At 43.6% G+C, this 22,033-nt stretch overlaps 1 protein-coding gene across 3 annotated transcripts in view; it reads left to right on the top strand.

Annotated features, from left to right (window-relative positions):
* tmod1 (tropomodulin 1) overlaps positions 1-22,033 on the top strand; it is a 109,447-nt gene that overhangs the window by 85,225 nt on the left and 2,189 nt on the right. For 2 of the 3 annotated variants that reach the window (XM_070880826.1, XM_070880808.1), the window contains exons 8-9: positions 842-985; positions 10,188-10,332. In XM_070880826.1, coding sequence (XP_070736927.1) covers positions 842-985; positions 10,188-10,332 — 289 coding nt within the window. Of the gene's footprint in view, positions 1-841; positions 986-10,187; positions 10,333-17,675; positions 17,741-22,033 lie in introns of all 3 variants that reach the window. The other variant, XM_070880816.1, reaches the window with a different exon arrangement.

The raw sequence follows: 22,033 nt of genomic DNA, 5'->3' as shown, positions 1-22,033 counted from the left end.
TGCGCTGATGTCCTTACCTGCGCCTATTTCTTTAACTCTCCAGAAGATTTTTCTGCAGAGGCCACATTCGCTGGCCTAAGCAGAAGTGGAGTAACTCTCAGCTGGCCAAACTTCCCTAAATGGGCAGAATTGGTGCAGGTGGCAGGTTACGCCCCCTTTGGCTGAAAAAAAAACTTGCCGAACAAAATTCGTAACTAACTGAGTTACGCTGGTGCAAATTGATTGGGGAAACTGTGTTTTTTAAACTTAGGCCAAAAAAAGCGGCCTGCTCCAAAAAAACAGCGCAAATCACTGGGGAAAATTGAGCCCAAATTTACAGGAAATCAACCACAATTTTTCTGGGAATTCTCCAACCACAATTTCATTAGGAGTTCATCAGATGGCATATTAATATTAAGGAAAAAAGATGTGGATTTATATAGCGCCTTTCACAACCACCGGATGTCTCAAAGCGCTTTACAGACATGAAGTATTTTTTGAAGTGTAGTTGCAGTTGCAATGTTACAAATCCACTCACTACAGTTAAAGAGCTTTATTTCTGTAATGTTAGTGTTTTTTTAGTATCACTTAAGATGTAAACAATGGCTCATGGAACCTCTAAAACAATGGCTCATGGAACCTCTAATTTCACTGGACTGGCAGTCTATTAGAAATTGGTTAAACTCAAAATTTAAAAAAATTAGGTAGAAAAGTTTGATACAACAGGTATATACAAACCATTCTGGTCAGTGAAATTAACAAATTATGGTAAAGGGAGATTTTGTTCTGCGTGTTGCTATTCAACAATATAATTCCTTCTAGAGTGTTTGATACCTTTGTATATCCTCTGCTCCCTTTCAAGTCTTTTGCAGAAATGCTGAAAGTTAACAAAACATTGAAGAGTTTGAATGTGGAGTCCAATTTTATCACTGGTAATGGCATCCTGGCTCTAGTGAAAGCTCTCCAGTACAATAACTCATTGGTTGACCTTAAAATTGACAATCAGGTAAGACTGGGGCATTTTCATCTTGCATTGTGGCTTAAAAATTGGTTTTAATAATTTAAGATGCAACAGATTCTGTTGGTATGAAAAGCACTCACAGTATCACGGGAGGTGGGGATCTTTTTCTGAATTACTCCCAAATGCATCATTTGGCTATATTTAGCTAGCTGTATCTTCGAATCATAGAAATTTAAAGCACAGAAGGAGGCCATTTCAGCCCATCGTGTCCGAAATGGCCTCCTTCAGCCCAGCCGACCACTTGCTATCCAGCCTAATCCCACTTTCCAGCTCTTGGTCCATAGCCTGTAGGTTATGGCACTTTAAGTGCATATCCAAGTATCTTTTAAATGTGGTGAGACTTGCTGCCTCTATCACCCTTTCAGGCAGTGAGTTCCAGACCCCCACCACCCTCTGGGTGAAGAAATTTTCCCTCGTATCTCCTCTAAACCACCCCCCCCAATTACTTTAAATCTATGCCCCCTGGTTGTTGACTCTGCCTCTGCCAAGGGAAACAGGTCCTTCCTATTCACTCTATCCAGGCCTCTCATAATTTTATACATCTCAATCATGTCTCCCTTCAGCCGCCTCTGTTCCAAAGAAAACACCCAGCATCTCCAATCTTTCCTCATAGCCAAAATTCTCCAGTCCAGGCAACATTCTTGTAAATCTCCTCTGCACCCTTTCCAATGCAATCACATCTTTCTTGTAATGTGGTGACCAGAACTGCACGCAGTCATCATCATAGGCAGTCCCTCGGAATCGAGGAAGACTTGCTTCCACTCCTGAAGTGAGTTCTTTGGTGGCTGAACAGTCCAATACAAGAGTCATAGACTTTGTCACAGATGGGACAGATATCGTTGAGGGAAGGGGTGGGTGGGACTGGTTTACCGCACGCTCTTACCGCTGCCTGCGCTTGATTTCTGCATGCTCTCGGCGTTGGGACTCAAGGTGCTCAGCGCTCTCCCGGATGCACTTCCTCCACTTCGGGTGATCTTTGGCTAGAGACTCCCAGGTGTCAGTGGGGATGTCGACTTCATCAGGGAGTCTTTGAGGCTGTCCTTGTAACGTTTCGACTGCCCGCCTTTGGCTCGTTTGCCGTGAAAGAGCTCCTGCTTTGGGAGTCTCATGTTTGGCATGCAAACTATGTGGCCTGCCCAGCGGAGCTGATCGAGTGTGGTCAGTTCTTCAATGCTAGGGATGTTAGCCTGGATGAGGATGCTGATGTTGGTGTGTCTGTCCTCCCAGGGAATTTGTAGGATCTTGCGGAGACATCATTGGTGAACAGTAGCTTGAGGCATCCATGTCTCTGAGCCATACAGGAAGGCAGGTATTACTACAGCCCTGTAGACCATGAGCTTGGTGACAGTTTTGAGGGCCTGGTCTTCAAACACACTTTTCCTCAGGCGGCCGAAGGCTGCACTGGAGGCAGTGTTGGATCTTGTTGTCGATGCCTGCTCTTGTTGATAGGAGGCTCCCGAGATATGGGAAGTGGTCCACGGTGTCCAGGGCCGCGCTGTGGATCTTGATGACCGGGGGGCAGTGCTGTGCGGTGAGGACAGGCTGGTGGAGGACCTTTGTCTTTTGGATGTTTAGTGTAAGGCCTATGCTTTCGTACGCCTCAGTAAATACGTCGACTATGTCCTGGAGTGCGGCCTCTATATGTGTGCAGACGCAGGCATTGTCCGCGTACTGTAGCTCGATGAGTACTCCAGCTGTGGCCTAACCAGTGTTTTAGACAATTCAAGCATAACCTTGTCTAATAAAGGCAAGTATTCCATATGCCTTCTTAAACACCTTATCTATCTGGCCTGCTACCTTCAGGGATCTGTACTCCAAGGTCCCTTTGTTCCTCTACACTTTGCAATGTCATACATTTAATGTATATCTCCTTGCCTTGTTAGACCTCCCCAAATGCATTACCTCACACTTATCAGGATTGAATTCCATTTGCCACTGTTCTGCCCACCTGATCAGTACATTGATATCTTGCTGCAGTCCGCAGCTTTCTTCTTCATTATCAGCCTATTTTAGTGTCATCTGCAAACTTCTTACTCATACTCCCAACATTCAAGTCCAAGTCAATGATATATACCACAAAAAGCAAGGGACCCAGCATTGAGCCCTGTGGAACCCCACTGGATACAGCCTTCCAGTCATAAAAATACTCATCAATGATTATCTTTGCTTCCTGCCTTCGAGCCAATTTTGGATCCAACTTGCCACTTTGCCCTGGATCCCATGGGCTATTACTTTCGTGACCAGTCTGCCATGTGGGACCTTATCAAAAGCTTTGCTAAACTCCATATACACTACATGATGCACACCGCTACGACCTTCTCTTGACAAATCCATGCCGACTGTCCTTGATTAATTCATGTCTTTCCAAATGAAGATTTATCCTGTCTTCAGGATTTTTTCCAACAATTTTCCCACCACCGAGGTCAGGCTGACTGGCCTGTCATTACTTGGTCTATCCCTTTCTCCCTTTTTAAACAAAAGTAAAACATTAGCAGTCCTCTGGCACTGTACCTGTAGCCAGAGAGGGTTGGAAAATGGTGGTCAGAGCCTCTGCTATTTCCTTTTTTGCTTCTCTTAACATCCTGGGATACATTTCATCCGGGCCTGGGGATTTATCCACTTTCAAAGCTGCTAAGCCCCTAAATACTTTCTCTCTCACTATGTATATCTCATGTAATATTTCACATTCCTCCTCCCTGATTAAATGTCTGCATCGCCCCTCTCTTTTGTGCAAACGGATGCAAAGTATTCATTAATAATCCTACCCACGTCTTCTGCCTCCACACACAAATTTCCTTTACGGTCCCTAATAGGCCCCGCTCTTACTTGAGTTATCCTCTTGCTCTTAATATATTTATAAAACATCTTTGGCTTTCCCCTGATTTTACTTGCAAACATTCTTTCATGCTCTCTCTTTGCTTTCCTGATATCTTTTTTAATTGCACCCCTGCACTTCTTATACTCCTCTAGAGTTTCTGCAGTGTTGAGTTCCCGATATCTGTCATAATCTTCCCTTTTTATCTTTATCTTGCCCTTGACATCCAGGGGGCTCTAGATTTATTAGGCCCACCCTTTTTTTTTTCAAGGGAACGTACTTGCTTTGTACCCTCAGGATCTCCTCCTTGAATGCCTCCCACTGCTCTGACACTGATTTACCATCAAGTAGCCGTTTCCAGTCCACTTTGGCCAAATTGGCTTTACCCCAATTGAGAATTTATTCCTGGTCCCCCTTTTTCCTTTTCCATAACTAAATCTTACTGAATTATGATCACTAGCACCAACATGCTCCCCCACTGATACCCCTTCCACCTGCCCCTCTTCATTCCCCAAATCCAAGTCCAGAACCACCCACTCCCTTGTTGGGCTTGTTAACTATTGGCTAAAGAATGCATTTTAGGAATTCCACACCTTCTGTACCATTCACACTACCTTTTTCCCAGTTAATATTAGGGTAGTTGAAATCCCCCACTATTACAGTTTTTGCACTTTGCAGCAATTTTCCAACATATTTATTCATCTATCTCTCTCTGACTGCTTGGGGGTCTATAATACACTCCCAGTATTGTGATCGCCTCTTTTTTGTTCTTTAATTCAACCCATATGGCCTCGTTTGATGACGCCTCTAACATATCATCACTTCTCACAGATGTAACTGTTTCTTTAATCAATACTTTGACCCCCTCTCTATCCTATCTGAAAACCCTGTAACCAGGAATGTTGAGCTGCCATACCTGCCTTCCTTTCAGCCATGTCTCAGTAATATCTACATTATCGTACTCCCAAGTGTCAATCTGTGCTCTCAGCTCATCTGCCTTATTTCCTATACTCCCCATTGAAGTATATACCATTTAGTATTGCCAAACTCCCCCGTTGTCTATTTTCCAGCCCTTGTTTCCTCTGTCTTCCAAATTCACTTTCTACCTCTACTTCGCTGCTGCCCAATTCCAGCTTTGCTTCGCTCCCCACTGAATCTATTCTCCGGTTCCCATCCCTCTGCCAAGCTAGTTTAAACCCTCCCCAACAGCACTAGCAAACCCTCACGCGAGGATACTGGTCCTGGCTCTGTTGAGGTGCAACTCGTCCGGCTTCTACAGGTCCCACATCCCCCATAAACGTTCCCAATGCCTCAGGAATCTAAAGCCCTCCCATCTGCACCATCCCCAGCCACACATTCATCTTCTCTATCCTCCTATTTCTGTACTCACTAGTACGTGGTACCAGCAGAAATCCGGAGATTACTACCTTTGAGGTTCTGCTTTTTTAATATCTCTCCTAGCTCCCTAAACTCTATCTGCATGACCTCATCCCTATTTCTACCTATGTCATTGGTACCGATATGGGCCATGACCTCTGGCTGCTCACCCTCTTTCCCCCCCCCCCCCCAGATTGTCTTGCAGCCACTTGGTGACATCCTTGACCCTGACACCAGGGAGGCAACATACCATCCTAGAGTCATGTCTGCTCCCCTGACTATTGAATCCCCTATCACTATAGCTCTTCCATTCTTTCCCCCCGCCCATCCCCGTGCAGTTGAGCCACCCATGGTGGCATGGACTTGGCTCTGGCTGCACTCTCCAGAGGCACCATCGATCTCACCAGTACTCAGAGCAGAATACTGGTTGGAGAGCAAGATGGACTCCGAGGACTCCTGCACTACCTGCCTAGTCCTCCTCTTCTGTCTGGTGGTCACTCACTTCCTCTCTGACTGCACATTCTTAAGCTGCAGGGTGACCACCTCCTGAAACGCGCTATCCTCGAAATTCTCAGTCTCACGGATGCACCACAGTGACTCCAGCCACAGTGATGTCACTGAGCGGCTGCAGCTGGAGACACCTGCTGCACATGTGGTCGTCCAGGTTGTGCGAAACGTCCAGGACTTCCCACATGCCACAGGATGCGCACTCCATGGCACTGAGCTGCCGTGCTATGCCTCTAGTTAATAGACTCGGAACTATCAAGCAGAAATAAACTCTAAAACTTAGAAAAACACAAACAGCAGCTATTCAGCAACCAGCTGATTTAATTAATGAGGGTTTTTAAGATTAGAAATATCACTTAGCTACGTTTATTTTTTTAATGGATTTTAATCTTCCCCCTCTTCTCCGAATTCCCACTCTTTCCAAATAAACCACTCTGCTTAAGTCCACTTCGTTTAAGACTGCTCTGTGCAGACTGCGTTATTGCCCAATCTGGAAAAACTGGATTGTGACTTCTGTCAATCATTGTCTATTATGCTCCTGTGAAGCGCCTTGGGATGTTTTCCTTTGTTAAAGGCGCTATATAAATGCTATTGGAAGGTGCGAGTCTAGGTGGGATAGAGGAACAAAGGAATCTCAGAGTACAAAGACACCAATCATTAAATGTTGCACTATAGGTTCGCAAGGCCATAAAAAAGCAAACCAAGCACTAGTGTTTATTTCGAGAGGGATAGAATTGAAAAGTAGGGATGTTATGCTAAACCTGTATCGAACCTTGGTTAGGCCCCACTTAGAGCACTGCGTACAGTACTGGTCGCCATACTATAAAAAGGATATAGAGGCACTGGAGACAGTGCAGAGAAGATTTATAAGGATGATATCAGAAATGCGAGGATATACATATCAGGAAAGAATGAACAGGCTTTTGAAAACAAGGCGGCCGAGGGGTGACCTAGTGGAGATCTTTAAAATTATGAAAGATTTGGATAGAGTGGACACAGAGAGAATGTTTCCACTTGTGGGGAAGAGCATAACTAGAGGCCATCAATATAATATAGTCACCAAGAAATCCAATAGGGAATTCAGCAGAAACTTCTTTACCCAAAGAGTGGTGAGAATGTAGAAACATAGAAACATAGAAAATAGGTGCAGGAGTAGGCTATTCGAGCCTGCACCACCATTCAATGAGTTCATGGCTGAACATGCAACTTCAGTACCCCATTCCTGCTTTCTCGCCATACCCTTTGATCCCCCTAGTAGTTTGGACTACATCTAACTCCTTTTTGAATATATTTAGTGAATTGGCCTCAACAACTTTCTGTGGTAGAGAATTCCACAGGTTCACCACTCTCTAGGTGAAGAAGTTTCTCCTCATCTCGGTCCTAAATGGCTTACCCCTTATCCTTAGACTGTGACCCCTGGTTCTGGACTTCCCCAACATTAATAAGAACATAAGAACATAAGAATTAGGAACAGGAGTAGGCCATCTAGCCCCTCGAGCCTGCTCCGCCACCCAACAAGATCACGGCTGACCTGGCCGTGGACTCAGCTCCACTTACCCGCCCGAACCCCATAACCCTTAATTCCCTTATTGGTTAAAAATCTATCTATCTGTGATTTGAATACATTCAATGAGCTAGCCTCAACTGCTTCCTTGGGCAGCGAATTCCACAGATTCACAACCCTCTGGGAGAAAAAATTCCTTCTCAACTCGGTTCGAAATTGGCTCCCCCGTATTTTGAGGATGTGCTCCCTAGTTCTAGTCTCCCCGACCAGTGGAAACAACCTCTCTGCCTCTATCTATTCTATCCCCTTCATTATTTTAAATGTTTCTATAAGATCACCCCTCATCCTTCTGAACTCCAACGAGTAAAGACCCAGTCTACTCAATCTATCATCATAAGGTAACCCCCTCATCTCCGGAATCAGCCTAGTGAATCGTCTCTGTACCCCTTCCAAAAGTATATCCTTCCTTAAGTAAGGTGACCAAAACTGCACGCAGTACTCCAGCTGTGGCCTCACCAATACCCTGTACAGTTGCAGCAGGACCTCCCTGCTTTTGTACTCCATCTCTCTCGCAATGAAGGCCAACATTCCATTCGCCTTCCTGATTACCTGCTGCACCTGCAAACTAACTTTTTGGGATTCATGCACAAGGACCCCCAGGTCCCTCTGCACCTCAGCATGTTGTAATTTTTCCCCATTCAAATAATATTCCCTTTTACTGTTTTTTTTCCCCCAAGGTGGATGACCTCACATTTTCCGACATTGTAGTCCATCTGCCAAACCTTAGCCCATTCGCTTAACCTATCTAAATCTCTTTACAGCCTCTCTGTGTCCTCTACACAACCTGCTTTCCCACTAATCTTTGTGTCATCTGCAAATTTTGTTACACTACACTCTGTCCCCTCTTCCAGGTCATCTATGTATATTGTAAACAGTTGTGGTCCCAGCACCGATCCCTGTGGCACACCACTAACCACCGATTTCCAACCCGAAAAGGACCCATTTATTCCGACTCTCTGCTTTCTGTTAGCCAGCCAATTCTCGATCCATGCTAATACATTTCCTCTGACTCCGCGTACCTTTATCTTCTGCAGTAACCTTTTGTGTGGAACCTTATTGAATGCCTATTGGAAATCTAAATACACCACATCCATCGGTACACCTCTATCCACCATGCTCGTTATATCCTCAAAGAATTCCAGTAAATTAGTTACACATGATTTCCCCTTTATGAATCCATGTTGCTTCTGCTTGATTGCACTATTCCTATCTAGATGTCCCGCTATTTCTTCCTCAATGATAGCTTCAAGCATTTTCCCCATTACAGATGTTAAACTAACCGGCCTATAGTTACCTGCCTTTTGTCTGCCCCCTTTTTTAAACAGAGGCGTTACATTAGCTGCTTTCCAATCCGATGGCACCTCCCCAGAGTCCAGAGAATTTTGGTAGATTATAACGAATGCATCTGCTATAACTTCCGCCATCTCTTTTTTAATACCCTGGGATGCATTTCATCAGGACCAGGGGACTTGTCTACCTTGAGTCCCATTAGCCTGTCCAGCACTACCCCCCTAGTGATAGTGATTGTCTCAAGGTCCTCCCTTCCCACATTCCTGTGACCAGCAATTTTTGGCATAGTTTTTGTGTCTTCGCATAGTTTTTGTGTCTTCCACTGTGAAGACCGAAGCAAAATAATTGTTTAAGGTCTCAGCCATTTCCACATTTCCCATTATTAAATCCCCTTTCTCATCTTCTAAGGGACCAACATTTACTTTAGTCACTCTTTTCCGTTTTATATATCGGTAAAAGCTTTTACTATCAGTTTTTATGTTTTGCGCAAGTTTACATTCGTAATCTATCTGCCCCTTCTTTATTGCTTTCTTAGTCATTCTTTGCTGTCGTTTAAAATTTTCCCAATCTTCTAGTTTCCCACTAACCTTGACCACCTTATACGCATTGGTTTTTAATTTGATACTCTCCTTTATTTCCTTGGTTATCCACGGCTGGTTATCCCTTCTCTTACCGCCCTTCTTTTTCACTGGAATATATTTTTGTTGAGTACTATGAATGAGCTCCTTAAAAGTCCTCCACTGTTGCTCAATTGTGTCACCATTTAGTCTGTGTTTCCAGTCTACTTTAGCCAACTCTGCCCTCATCCCACTGTATTCCCCTTTGTTTAAGCATAGTACGATCGTTTGAGACACTACTTCCTCACCCTCAATCTGTATTACAAATTCAACCATACTGTGATCACTCATTCCGAGAGGATCTTTTACTTGGAGATCGTTTATTATTCCTGTCTCATTACACAGGACCAGATCTAAGATAGCTTGCTCCCTTGTAGGTTTTGTAACATACTGTTCTAAGAAACAATCCCGTATGCATTCTATGAATTCCTCCTCAAGGCTACCCCGTGCGATTTGATTTGACCAATCGATATGTAGATTAGAATCCCCCATGATTACTGCCGTTCCTTTTTCACATGCCTCCATTATTCCCTTGATTATTGTCCGCCTCACCGTGAAGTTATTATTTGGGGGCCTATAAACTATGCCCACCCGTGACTTTTTCCCCTTACTATCTCTAATCTCCACCCACAATGATTCAACATTTTGTTCATTAGAGCCAATATCGTCTCTCACAACTGCCCTGATATCATCCTTTATTAACAGAGCTACCCCACCTCCTTTCCCTTCTTGTCTATCTTTCCGAATCGTCAGATACAACTGTAGCACTCTCAACCACAGGGAGTGGTTGAAGCGAATAGTATAGATGCATTTAAGGGGAGGCTGGACAAGCATATGAGGAAGAAGAGAATAGAGGGTTATGCTGATAGTTAGATGAGGAAAGACGGGAGGAGGCTTGAGTGGAGCATAAACACTGGCATGAAATGGTTGGGCCGAATGACCTGTTTCTATGCCGTATATCCTATGTAATTCTATGTAAGTTGTTATATATGATGTATTTATTTTCTTTAATGACAGTGTCAGCAGCTGGGTAATAAAGTGGAAATGGAAATTGCAAATATGTTGGAAAACAATCAAGCCCTTCTGAAGTTTGGCTATCATTTCACCCAGCAAGGTCCAAGGCTTCGGGCGTCTAATGCAGTGATGAGCAACAATGACCTTGGTAAGGAGACTGCCATTGTTGCACCAATGATGTGAGAGATAGATTCTAAAGGTGTTCTGTATTTAATTTTTGTTTTAATGTTTCAGCTTGTAATGCATTTTAGTATTTAGACGTATATAATGTAACATTATAAAGTACCTAAGAATCTTTAAACGATATGTGCCATTTCTAAATGGAGTGTCGGTATAGATGCAATATTTTCTTAATGAAATGGTATTAAAACTGTTACAGGCTAACAATTTATTTCTTATTTCACTGAAAAATTCAAATGAATTTGCTACTTTGGAAATCCATGTTCTCTCGGTCAATTGTCAATGGAACTTGATTAACCCATTAATATAGTTGGTCCATTGTTAAACCATTGAAAAGTACCTAGGGTTTTATTTTTAATAGAATTGCCCCGTTTCTGTTCAAATTAGATTATAATGTCCTTCGTTGTAATTTTCAACAATAACCATCATGGTTAAAAAGTTTGGAAAGCGGTTAGGGTGCAGATTTCCATCCATGGTTCCTCTCCTGGCGAATTCCCAATCCTAACTGTGGTACTGTGGGAAGTACTGAGCAGAGAACAGACATTTCCTACAGGAAGGGAGAGGAAATCAGAAGGGAAGTTACTGCACAATACTCTCTCAGACCTCTGTGTAACTGCTAAAGTGCAGCACTGGCATAGGCCTATGAGCCTTCCAGCTTGTCCTCTCAGGCAGAAGCAACGTGTGTCACAGGGAACCGTTTCAAACAGCAACAAGCACCATAAACATAGAAACACGTCATAGAGGAGACAAATGAACACTAAACTAAGTGGGGAAGATGGGAGAGGCTATTAAAGGCATGGTTGATAGGTGGATTTTGAAGGTGTTTAAAGGCAGAAGAGGGGAAGTGAGGCAGAGGGGTTTAGGGAGGGAATTTCAGTGAGTAGGATCAAGTCAGCTGAAATGTTGAAGGGAAAATTCAATGACTGAAAAGAGCTACGAAAGCAGAGCTATTTCAGTTAGGGTATGTGAAATAGTTTTTATTTAACATGGGACTTAAGAATATGAGTATAAGAATAAAAGGATAGAGAGAATGAACGCGTGGCTGGAGAGTTGGTGTAGGAGGGAGGGCTTTAAATTCCTGAGGCATTGGGACGGCTTCTGGGGGAGATGGGACCTGTACAAACTGGACGGGTTGCACCTCAACAGCGCCGGGACTAATATCCTCGTTGGGAGTTTTGCTAGTGCTGTTAGGGAGAGTTTAAACTAGCTTGGCAGGGGGATGGGAACATAAGAACATAAGAAATAGGAGCAGGCATAGGCCATATGGCCCCTCGAGCCTGCTCCGCCATTTAATACGATCATTCTTCTGAATTGCAATGAGTAGAGGCCCAACCTACTCAACCTTTCCTGTGAACCTGAGAACAAATTCAATAGGGAAGGAAGTAAAGATGAAATTGGATAGCAAGAATTTAGAAAGTGAATCTGTAAGACAGAGGAAACAAGGGTTAGTAAGTAGTAATCAAGGCGGTCTTCCTGTGCTAAATGGTATATACTTTAATGCAAGGAGTATAGTGAATAAGGCGGATGAGCTAAGAGCACAGATAGACATTTGAGAGTATGACATTATAGCCATTACAGGGACTTGGCTGAAAGAGAGGCAGGTTTGGCAGCTCAATATTCCTGGTTACAGGATTTTTAGACAAGACCGAGAGGGTGGTAAAAAGGTTGGTCGTGGTATTGATTAAAGAAACTATTACAGCGGTGAGGAGGGATGATATGTTAGAGGGATCATCAACTGAGGCCATATGAATTGAAAAATAAAAAAAGGGGCGAACACTCCCAGCAGGGTGAATTATAGACCCCAAAACAGTGGGAGGGAGAAACAAGAGCAAATATGTAGGTAAATCGCTGTGAAGTCCAAAACCATAGGCAATAATAGTAGGGGATTTTAACTATCCTAATATTGATTGGGACAAATATAGTGTGAAAGGTATAGAGGGTGCGGCATTCTTAAAATGCATTCAAGAGAACGTTTTAGTCAGTATGTAACAAGTCCAACATGAGGGGGGGCGCTTTGGGATTTTGTTTGGGGGAATGAAGCTGGGCAGGTGGAAGGGGTATTAGTGGGAGAGCACTTGGGTGCCAGTGACCATAATTCAGTCAGATTCAAGTTGGTTATCGATAAGGACAAGGATAGACCAGGAATAAAAGTTCCAAATCGGGAAAAAGCTAACTTTGTTAAGATGAGGAGTGATTTGGCCAGAGTGGACTGGAAACAGCTACTTGAAGGTAAATCAGTGTCGGAACAGTGGGAGGCATTCAAGGAGGAGATCTGGAGGGCTCAGGCCAACCATGTATTATTAAAGAAAAAGGGTGGGAATAACAATTCTAGAGCCCCCTGTCGGGACTTACAGGGGAGGATAAAGAAAAAAGGCGAAGCTTATGTCATATACCGACGGCTAAATACTTTAGAATAGAAACATAGAAACATAGAAACATAGAAAATAGGTGCAGGAGTAGGCCATTCGGCCCTTCTAGCCTGCACCGCCATTCAATGAGTTCATGGCTGAACATTCAACTTCAGTACCCCATTCCTGCTTTCTCGCCATACCCCTTGATCCCCCTAGCAGTAAGGACCTCATCTAACTCCTTTTTGAATATATTTAGTGAATTGGCCTCAACAACTTTCTGTGGTAGAGAATTCCACAGGTTCACCACTCTCTGGGTGAAGAAGTTCCTCCGCATCTCGGTCCTAAATGGCTTACCCCTTATCCTTAGACTGTGACCCCTGGTTCTGGACTTCCCCAACATTGGGAACATTCTTCCTGCATCTAACCTGTCTAACCCCGTCAGAATTTTATATGTTTCTATGAGGTCCCCTCTCATTCTTCTGAACTCCAGTGAATACAAGCCCAGTTGATCCAGTCTTTCTTGATAGGTCAGTCCCGCCATCCCGGGAATCAGTCTGGTGAACCTTCGCTGCACTCCCTCAATAGCAAGAATGTCCTTCCTCAGGTTAGGAGACCAAAACTGTACACAATACTCCAGGTGTGGCCTCACCAATGCCCTGTACAACTGTAGCAACACCTCCCTGCCCCTGTACTCAAATCCCCTTGCTATGAAGGCCAACATGCCATTTGCTTTCTTAACCGCCTGCTGCACCTGCATGCCAACCTTCAATGACTGATGTACCATGACACCCAGGTCTCATTGCACCTTCCCTTTTCCTAATCTGTCACCATTCAGATAATAGTCTGTCTCTCTGTTTTTACCACCAAAGTGGATAACCTCACATTTATCCACATTATACTTCATCTGCCATGCATTTGCCCACTCACCTAACCTATCCAAGTCGCTCTGCAGCCTCACAGCATCCTCCTCGCAGCTCACACTGCCACCCAACTTCGTGTCATCCGCAAATTTGGAGATACTACATTTAATCCCCTCATCTAAATCATTAATGTACAGTGTAAACAGCTGGGGCCCCAGCACAGAACCTTGCGGTACCCCACTAGTCACTGCCTGCCATTCTGAAAAGTACCCATTTACTCCTACTCTTTGCTTCCTGTCTGACAACCAGTTCTCAATCCATGTCAGTACACTACCCCCAATCCCATGTGCTCTAACTTTGCACATCAATCTCTTGTGTGGGACCTTGTCGAACGCCTTCTGAAAGTCCAAATATACCACATCAACTGGTTCTCCCTTATCCACTCTACTGGAAACATCCTCAAAAAATTCCAGAAGATTTGTCAAGCATGATTTCCCTTTCACAAATCCATGCTGACTTGGACCTATCATGTCACCTCTTTCCAAATGCACTGCTATGACATCCTTAATAATTGATTCCATCATTTTACCCACTACCGATGTCAGGCTGACCGGTCTATAATTCCCTGTTTTCTCTCTCCCTCCTTTTTTAAAAAGTGGGGTTACATTGGCTACCCTCCACTCCATAGGAACTGATCCAGAGTCAATGGAATGTTGGAAAATGACTGTCAACGCATCCACTATTTCCAAGGCCACCTCCTTAAGTACTCTGGGATGCAGTCCATCAGGCCCTGGGGATTTATCGGCCTTCAATCCCATCAATTTCCCCAACACAATTTCCCGGCTAATAAGGATTTCCCTCAGTTCCTCCTCCTTACTAGACCCCCCGACCCCTTTTATAACCGGAAGGTTGTTCGTGTCCTCCTTCGTGAATACCGAACCAAAGTACTTTGGAGAAATATAGAAAGTTCAGAACTAAAATTAAAAAGGATACTAGGAATGCTAAGAGAGCATGAAAAATTTTTGGCAAGTAAAATTAAGGAAAACCCAAAGATGTTCTAAAAATATATTAAGAGCAAGAGGATAACTAAAGAAAGGGTAGGGCCTATTGGAGACCATGAAGGTAATCTGTGTGTGGAGGCAGATGATGTTGGTATGGTTCTTAATGAATACTTTAATTCTGTTTTCACAAGTGAAAGGGGCAATGCAGATACTGCTATCAAGGAGGAGTGTGAAATTCTGGATGAAATAAACAGAGAGAAGGGGTATTAAGGGGTTTAGCAGCTTTGAAAGTAGATAAGTCCCCAGGCCCGGATGAAATGTATCCCAGGCTGTTGAGCGAAGTAAAAGAGGAAATAACAGAGGCCTTGACCATCATTTTCTAGTCCTCTTTGGATTCAGGCATGTGCTGGAGGACTGCTCATGTGGTACCCTTGTTTAAGAAGGGAGAAAGGGATAGGCCGAGTAATTACAGGCTGGTCAGCCTAACCTCAGTGTGGGGAAAATTATTGGAAAAAATCCTGAAAGACTGGATAAATCTACATTTAGAAAGACAAGGATTAATGAGGGACAGTCAGCACGGATTTGTTAAGGGAAGATCATGTTTGACTAACCTGATTGAATTTTTTGAGGCGTTAACCAGGAGGGTCAATGAGGGCAGTGCATACAATGTAGTGTATATGGACTTTAGCAAAGCTTTTGATGAGGTCCCACATGGTAGACTGGTCATGAAGGTTAAAGCCCATAGGATCCAGGGCAACGTGGCAAGTTGGATCCAAAATTGGCTTAAGAGGTAGGAAGCAAAGGGTAATGGTTGATGAATGTTTTTGTGACTGGAAGGATGTTTCCAATAGGGTTCCGCAGGGCTCAGTATTGGCTGCCTTGCTTTTTGTGATATACATCAATGATCTAGATTTGAATATAAGGAGTATAATTAAGAAGTTTTCAGATGACACTAAAATTGGCTCTGTGATTGATACTGAAGAGGAAAGTCATGGACTGCAGGAGGATATCAATCTACTGGTCAGGTGGGAAGAATAGTGGCAAATGGAATTTAATTTGGAGAAGTGTGAGGTAATGCACTTGGGAAGGGCTAATAAGAAAAGGATATACACATTAAACGGTAGGCCACTTAAAAGTGTAGATGAACAAAGGGACCTTGGAGTGCTTGTCCACAGATCCCTGAAAGTAGCAGGCCAGGTGGATAAGGTGGCTAAGAAGGCATACGAAATGTTTGCCTTTATTGGCCGAGGCATAGAATACAAGAGCAGGTTGGTTATGCTTAAATTGTATAACACTCTGGTTAGGCCACAGCTGGCGTACTGCATGTAGTTCTGGTTGCCGTATTATAGGAAGGACGTGATTGCACTAGAGAGGGTGCAGAGGAGATTTACTAGGATGCTGACTGGAATGGAGGATCTTAGCTATGAGAACAGATTGGATAGGTTGGGTTTGTTCTCATTGGAACAGAGGAGGCTGAGCAGAGACCTCATCGAGGTGTACAAAATATTGAGGGGCCTGGACATAGTGGATAGTAAGGATCTATTTCCCTTGGTGGAGGGATCAATTACGAGGGGGCATAGTTTTAAGGTGTTTGGTGGAAGGTTCAGAGGGGATTTGAGGAGGGGCTTCTTCACGCAGAAGGTTGTGGGGGTCTGGAACTCACTGCCTGGAAGGTGGATGCAGAAACCCTCACCACATTTAAAAGGTGCTTGGATGGGCACTTGAAGTGCCGTAATCTGCAGGATTACGGACCTAGAGCTGGTAAGTGGGATTAGACTGGATAACCTCTTGTTGGCTGGTGCAGATACGATGGTAAGTACTGCAGGGAATCGAATACGGCCAGGGTGATCTCCTGGACTAGTTTCGATCGCCTGAATGGGTTGGAGAGGAATTTTCCCAGATTTTTTTCCCCCATTTGGCCTGGGTTTTTTAATCTGCTTTTTTGCCTCTCCCAGATCATCACATGGCTCCAATTGGGGTGGAATGTAGAATGTTACGGTCAGCGGTGCCGCAGCAGTGAGGCGGACTGGTTGGGCCGGATGCTCTTTACCTGTCTGCCATTGTTCATTGGTTTATATGTAACCTTCAGGGCTGTTGACCGAGGGCCGTGTGGCTCTTTGTCAGCCGAAATAGTCTCCTTCTGTGCTGTAGATTTCTATGTTTCTAAGAATGCTCTATTAGTTACTGCATTGGATGGTGGTACAGCCCAGAGAGTCGTCATGTTTACAACAACTCCTTTGTTTTGGGTGCATTTGTGGGTCTTAGTACCTTCAAAGGGATGGTTTAGTCCAACAGCTAGATGTAGTCTATTGGGTTACTGGCAAAATGTCATCAAACAATAGAAGTAGGCACTGCCTGAATGAAACAGAATCTGAGGATTGCTGCTAGTCCAACACATTTTAAAAGTGCATAATATGTAGGAGTTCCAAAACTACACACCTTATGAAAATATCAGGAAATAAATCTTTTCACAGATTATTAAACCACTTCTATTAATTTTGACATTGACTCAATCAAAGAACTATGACCAGCAATTTATCAATCATGAGTGGAGACAATTTGAGTCAGTCTGCTGGGTGCAACATGCGGGAGGGGAGAAACATTTTAACGAGTATCTTTACAGCTGGAGAAAATTACTTTCCTGCTGGGATCAGACACAAATCGGGTTAAAGACTGGGCAATATCTAGGCAACAAAAATGCCTGAGCAAAATGAGTCTGAGATTCCATTACCTTCCCTAGCTCCCCTCTTACTATTGCTCAGGTCAGAGCCCCCCCCCCTCTCCCCCCACAGCTGTGAAGCACTTTGAGACATTGATGCCATATTTAAATGCAAGTTATCACTGAATGGAATGATAGTTCAGTCACACAATACAAGAGTTGTCAGTTCCTGGAAAACTTCAAAAGAAACACAATCTTGATTTTTTTTTGGGGGGGTGGGGATGAATTTGATCAAAAAGAAGCAATGCCATTCTGACACAGTTGGTACTTGCAAGTTTTAAGGGAAGAAAACATGCATTTCAGCATTCTTAATCAGTTTCTTAGATTCCCTGCAGTGTCTTATTTTACAGGTGTTCTTATCAATCCAATTTTTGTTGCAGCTCGCATTAACAGAGCAGATGGTTCTTGGCCTAGATTCTCAGCTTTGGAACTGGAGGAGATATAAGTATATCGTTTTTTTGGTTGTAGCCTCCCTAATTGAATCGGCAGTGCTTTACACTGCCTTTCTGCTGGATCTGCACCAACTTTTCCTTTCCTCTGAGTGCAGTCTTATTCCCTTCCTTTTTCCTCCACTGCTTTTTTTCCTGCTTTCCTTGCTGACAATTTCTCCTAATTTATAATTGATTTTTTTTGTGATTGCATTAGTTAGCAATTCTGTGACTGATGCAGTGAGATTTTTTCCTTATAACTCGACAGACTTCCTTTTTCTCAACTCAAAAATTGTTGACAGTTTTTTAATGTATGTTGTCACCTTTTTTAATGAGCTGCAAATTGCCCACATGGAAGCAACTTCACAGATTCAACGTAGTAATTTGCAGAAAGAATGTTACAATAAACAGCATTCAAATTACACACCTCGCCTTACACAGGCTGTTTAAAAGCCTACTCTCAAAATCAGAACAGTGCCCTTTCCGAAACAAATTCTCTGTTTTCTTTTTCATCTCATACATGATTTCATTTCTGGGTTAATTTTTGAAGAGAATCGGGCAGAGTGCCTGGTTACAATGTTTCCAGTCACTCATTTTAATCGGGCCCCTCACCTCTATGCCCCAGCAAGCAACACTCTGATAGGGTGTGGTCTCAAAAAATTCATCCTGTGTTACCATATAATAAAACATCTTTGGCATGGAATTCTGCATTTTTTAACACTTTGTTATGCAAGCAAAGTGGATAGTGCTGTATAATTTAATTTAATAGAAAGTATCTGCACCTTGGAACCACTTAAACATAATAAGGATATTCCATCACTTCCATGAGGTAGTTTTCATACTTTACCGCCATGTTGAAAATTTTCACGAGGCGATCACCACAATCATTCTGCAATCTGCACATCGGTCTAGGCCACATTTCAAAGTAAAGCTTACACGTAACCTCTTTGCTTGCTTTATTTTTGGTTTCATTTTTCTAATGCGTGGAGTAGAAAGAATGCCTGATTAGGTACACATTCCGTTCACTATGGATTATGAATGTCATTTCTCACCGTGTAGCCCCTGTTCACCAATCAGTGGTTACTGGGTCACAGACTAGAGTGCTAACAGAACAAAGTGAGACTATTCCACGTCACTCAAACAGAGATGACGTTGTGACATTTAGTTAGATGTCAGATGTATTAGAAAACATTTTATAGCACAGGAAACACTCTCCGTATCTTACGAAAATATGAATGAATAAAATAGTTTTTAGCTGGAGCTGGATACGACTGATTTCTGGATACCATTTTCTGCTTCAGCAATCCAGTCCAGATTGATGGGAGCAAGGCCTCAATCCTACACTGGACCTACATGAAATGGGTTTGAACAGACTCGATCCAGTCCGAACAGCCTTTTATATTGCCCCTTTCATTCAGATTCTGGGAGCTGCAGCGTCAAGCTGTTAAATCCATTTCGTGGACTGATGGCAGACCAAGTGTTCGGCCGCCACCCATGGAAACCAGATTTAACCGCATAAACACCAGGTGCTGGTTCACAAGTGTCAGGCACCTGGAATCTAATTTACAATAAGATCAATATACGAGTGACTTTAGTAAGAAAAGATCCAAAACATAAAACTGCCCATAATTGGATAGCGAAAAGCTGAGAGCATGGCTAGCATGGACAGTTGGGGCTCTTTTTCTGAAGTTGCAGCTAAGGAATATTGCAGAATGTTGAGAGTATGTTGCTATGCTACATCTGACCCAAGAGTAGTTACCACTGGCACTGGTTGCAAAAATGTTCTATTCTCTCACACTGACAAAGCCTCACCTTGATGTGTACAACATTTCATTTTAAGCATAAATATAAATTTCCTTTGTGATTTATGCAGAATGGTTTTCAGTTAAAATAAAATGCAAAGTAAGTCACAAACTAGCTGTTTAAAGCGGGCTCTAATGCTGGCAGTAGAAAATTGGATGCAATCAGACTGTTTCAAAACACTATGTAAAACGATGTACAGATTCGACCTCCAAAATCCGGAGTTTCGGAATCCAGACTGTTCCAGAATCCAGACACCGGGCCAATCCGTGGTGGGGTCGTCCGGAAACCGGAAAATGTTTGGATATCCGGACTCCCCCTGCCTCGGCGAATCAACTTCACCCCGGCCCCCCTCCCTCCCCTTTACCTTGGCTGCCCAATCCCACCTACCTCGGGCCAGACAAGGAACTCCTCCATGGCGGCGGGGCCCCGCCCGAACATCTCGGTGACGGCGGGGCCCCACTCAGTGACCTGAACAGCTCATCGATGAGCACCCCCCCCCCCACAATTGGCAGACAACTCCATTCAAAATGTTAGAAAAGCATATGGGATTCTTGGCTTTATGAATAGAGATATAGAGTACAAAATCAAGGAAGTTATGATAAACCTTTTTCAATTATTGGTTAGGCCTCAGCTGGAATATTGTGTCCAATTCTGAGCACCACACTTTAGGAATGTTGTCAAGACCTTTGAGACGGTGCAGAGGAGGTTTAGAATCATAGAACGATACAGCATAGAAGGAGGCCATTTGGCCCATCATTCCTGTGCCAGCTTTTGAAAGAGCTATCCAATTCGTCCCACTCTCCTCTTTCCCCATAGCCCTGCAAATATTTCCCACTTCAAGTATTTATCCTATTCCCCTTTGAAAGTTTTTGAATCTGCTTTCACCACCCTTTCAGGCAGTGCATTCCAGATCATCACAACTCACTGCATAAACATTTTTTTCTCATGTCACCTCTGGTTCTTTTACCAATTACCATAAATTTGTCACTGCTAGTTACTGACCCTTCTGCCATTGGAAAGAGTTTCTCCTCATTTACTCTGAACATTTACATCAAATCTCCCCTGAACCTTCGCTGCTCTAAGGAGAACAAGCCCAGTTTCTCTAGTCTCTCCTGTCCTGAAGTTTTCAACCCTGGTACCATTCTAGTAAACCTTTTCTGAACCCTCTTTAAGGCCTTGACATCCTTCCTAACATACAATGCTTGGAATTGGTCACATTACTCCAGCTAGGGCCTAACCAGTGTTTTATCAACTTCCTTGCCTTTGTACTCTATGCTTTTATTTGCAAAGCCAACAATCTGTATGTCTTTTTAACAGCCTTCTCCACTTGTCCTGCCATCCTCAGAGATTTGTGTACATACACCCTCAAGACTCTCTGTTCCTGCAACCCCTTTAAAATTATACCATTTAGTTTATATTGCCTCTCATTCTTCCTACCAAATCATCATCATAGGCAGTCCCTCGGAATTGAGGAAGACTTGCTTCCACTCTTAGCATGAGTCCTTAGGTGGCTGAACAGTCCAATACGAGAGCCACAGTCCCTGTCACAGGTGGGACATACAGTCGTTGAGGGTAAGGGAAGGTGGGACAGGTTTGCCGCACGCTCTTTCAGCTGCCTGCGCTTGTTTTCTGCATGCTCTTGGCGATGAGACTCGAGGCGCTCAGCGCCCTCCCAGATGCACTTCCTCCATTTAGGGCAGTCTTTGGCCAGGGATTCCCAGGTATCGGTGGGGATGTTGCACTTTATCAGGGAGGCTTTGAGGGTGAAATGTATCACTTCACACACTCCTCCACTCTGTCTGTTACTTCAACAAAGCATTCAATCAAGCTAGTCAAACGCTATTCCTCCAACAAATCCATGCTGGCTTTCATTTATAACCCATATTTTTCCAAGTGCCAATTAATCTTATCCAGGATTTAAGTCTCCAGAAGTTTCCCCGCTACTACGTTAGTCTGACTGGCCTGTAGTTGCCGGGTTTATCCCTCCTTTTTTGAACAGGGGTGCAACATTTGCAGTCCTCCTGTCCTCTGGCACCTCCCCCATATCTAAGGAAGATTGTAGCCAGATCTTCTGCAATTTCCACCCTTACTTCCCTCAGCATCCTCGGATGCATCCCACCCGGACGTCGTTACTTTTTTATTTTGAGGACTGCCAACCTTTTAAGTATCTCCTCTTTATCTATTTTTATCCTCCAATTTCTCTCCTACCTCCTCCTCCTTTACTAGAATGATACCAGGGATGGGGAACTTCTGTTATATGGAGAGACTAGAGAAGCTGAGATGTTCTCCTTTAGAGCAGCGAAGGTTAAGGGGAGGTGTTCAAAATTTGTGGAGAATCTATTTCCACTGGTGAGTGGGTCGATAACCAGAGGATACAGATTTAAGATAATTGGCAAAAGAATCAGGGAAGAGATAAGGAGACTATTTTTTATGCAACTTGTTATGATCTGGAATGCACTGCCTGGAAGGGTGGTGGAAGCAGATTCAGTAGACCCTTTCAAAAGAGA

Source organism: Pristiophorus japonicus, chromosome 1 (genome assembly GCF_044704955.1).
Source record: "Pristiophorus japonicus isolate sPriJap1 chromosome 1, sPriJap1.hap1, whole genome shotgun sequence".
In the NCBI taxonomy this organism is placed as follows: domain Eukaryota; kingdom Metazoa; phylum Chordata; class Chondrichthyes; family Pristiophoridae; genus Pristiophorus; species Pristiophorus japonicus.
This window is presented reverse-complemented; position numbering and strand designations above follow the sequence as displayed.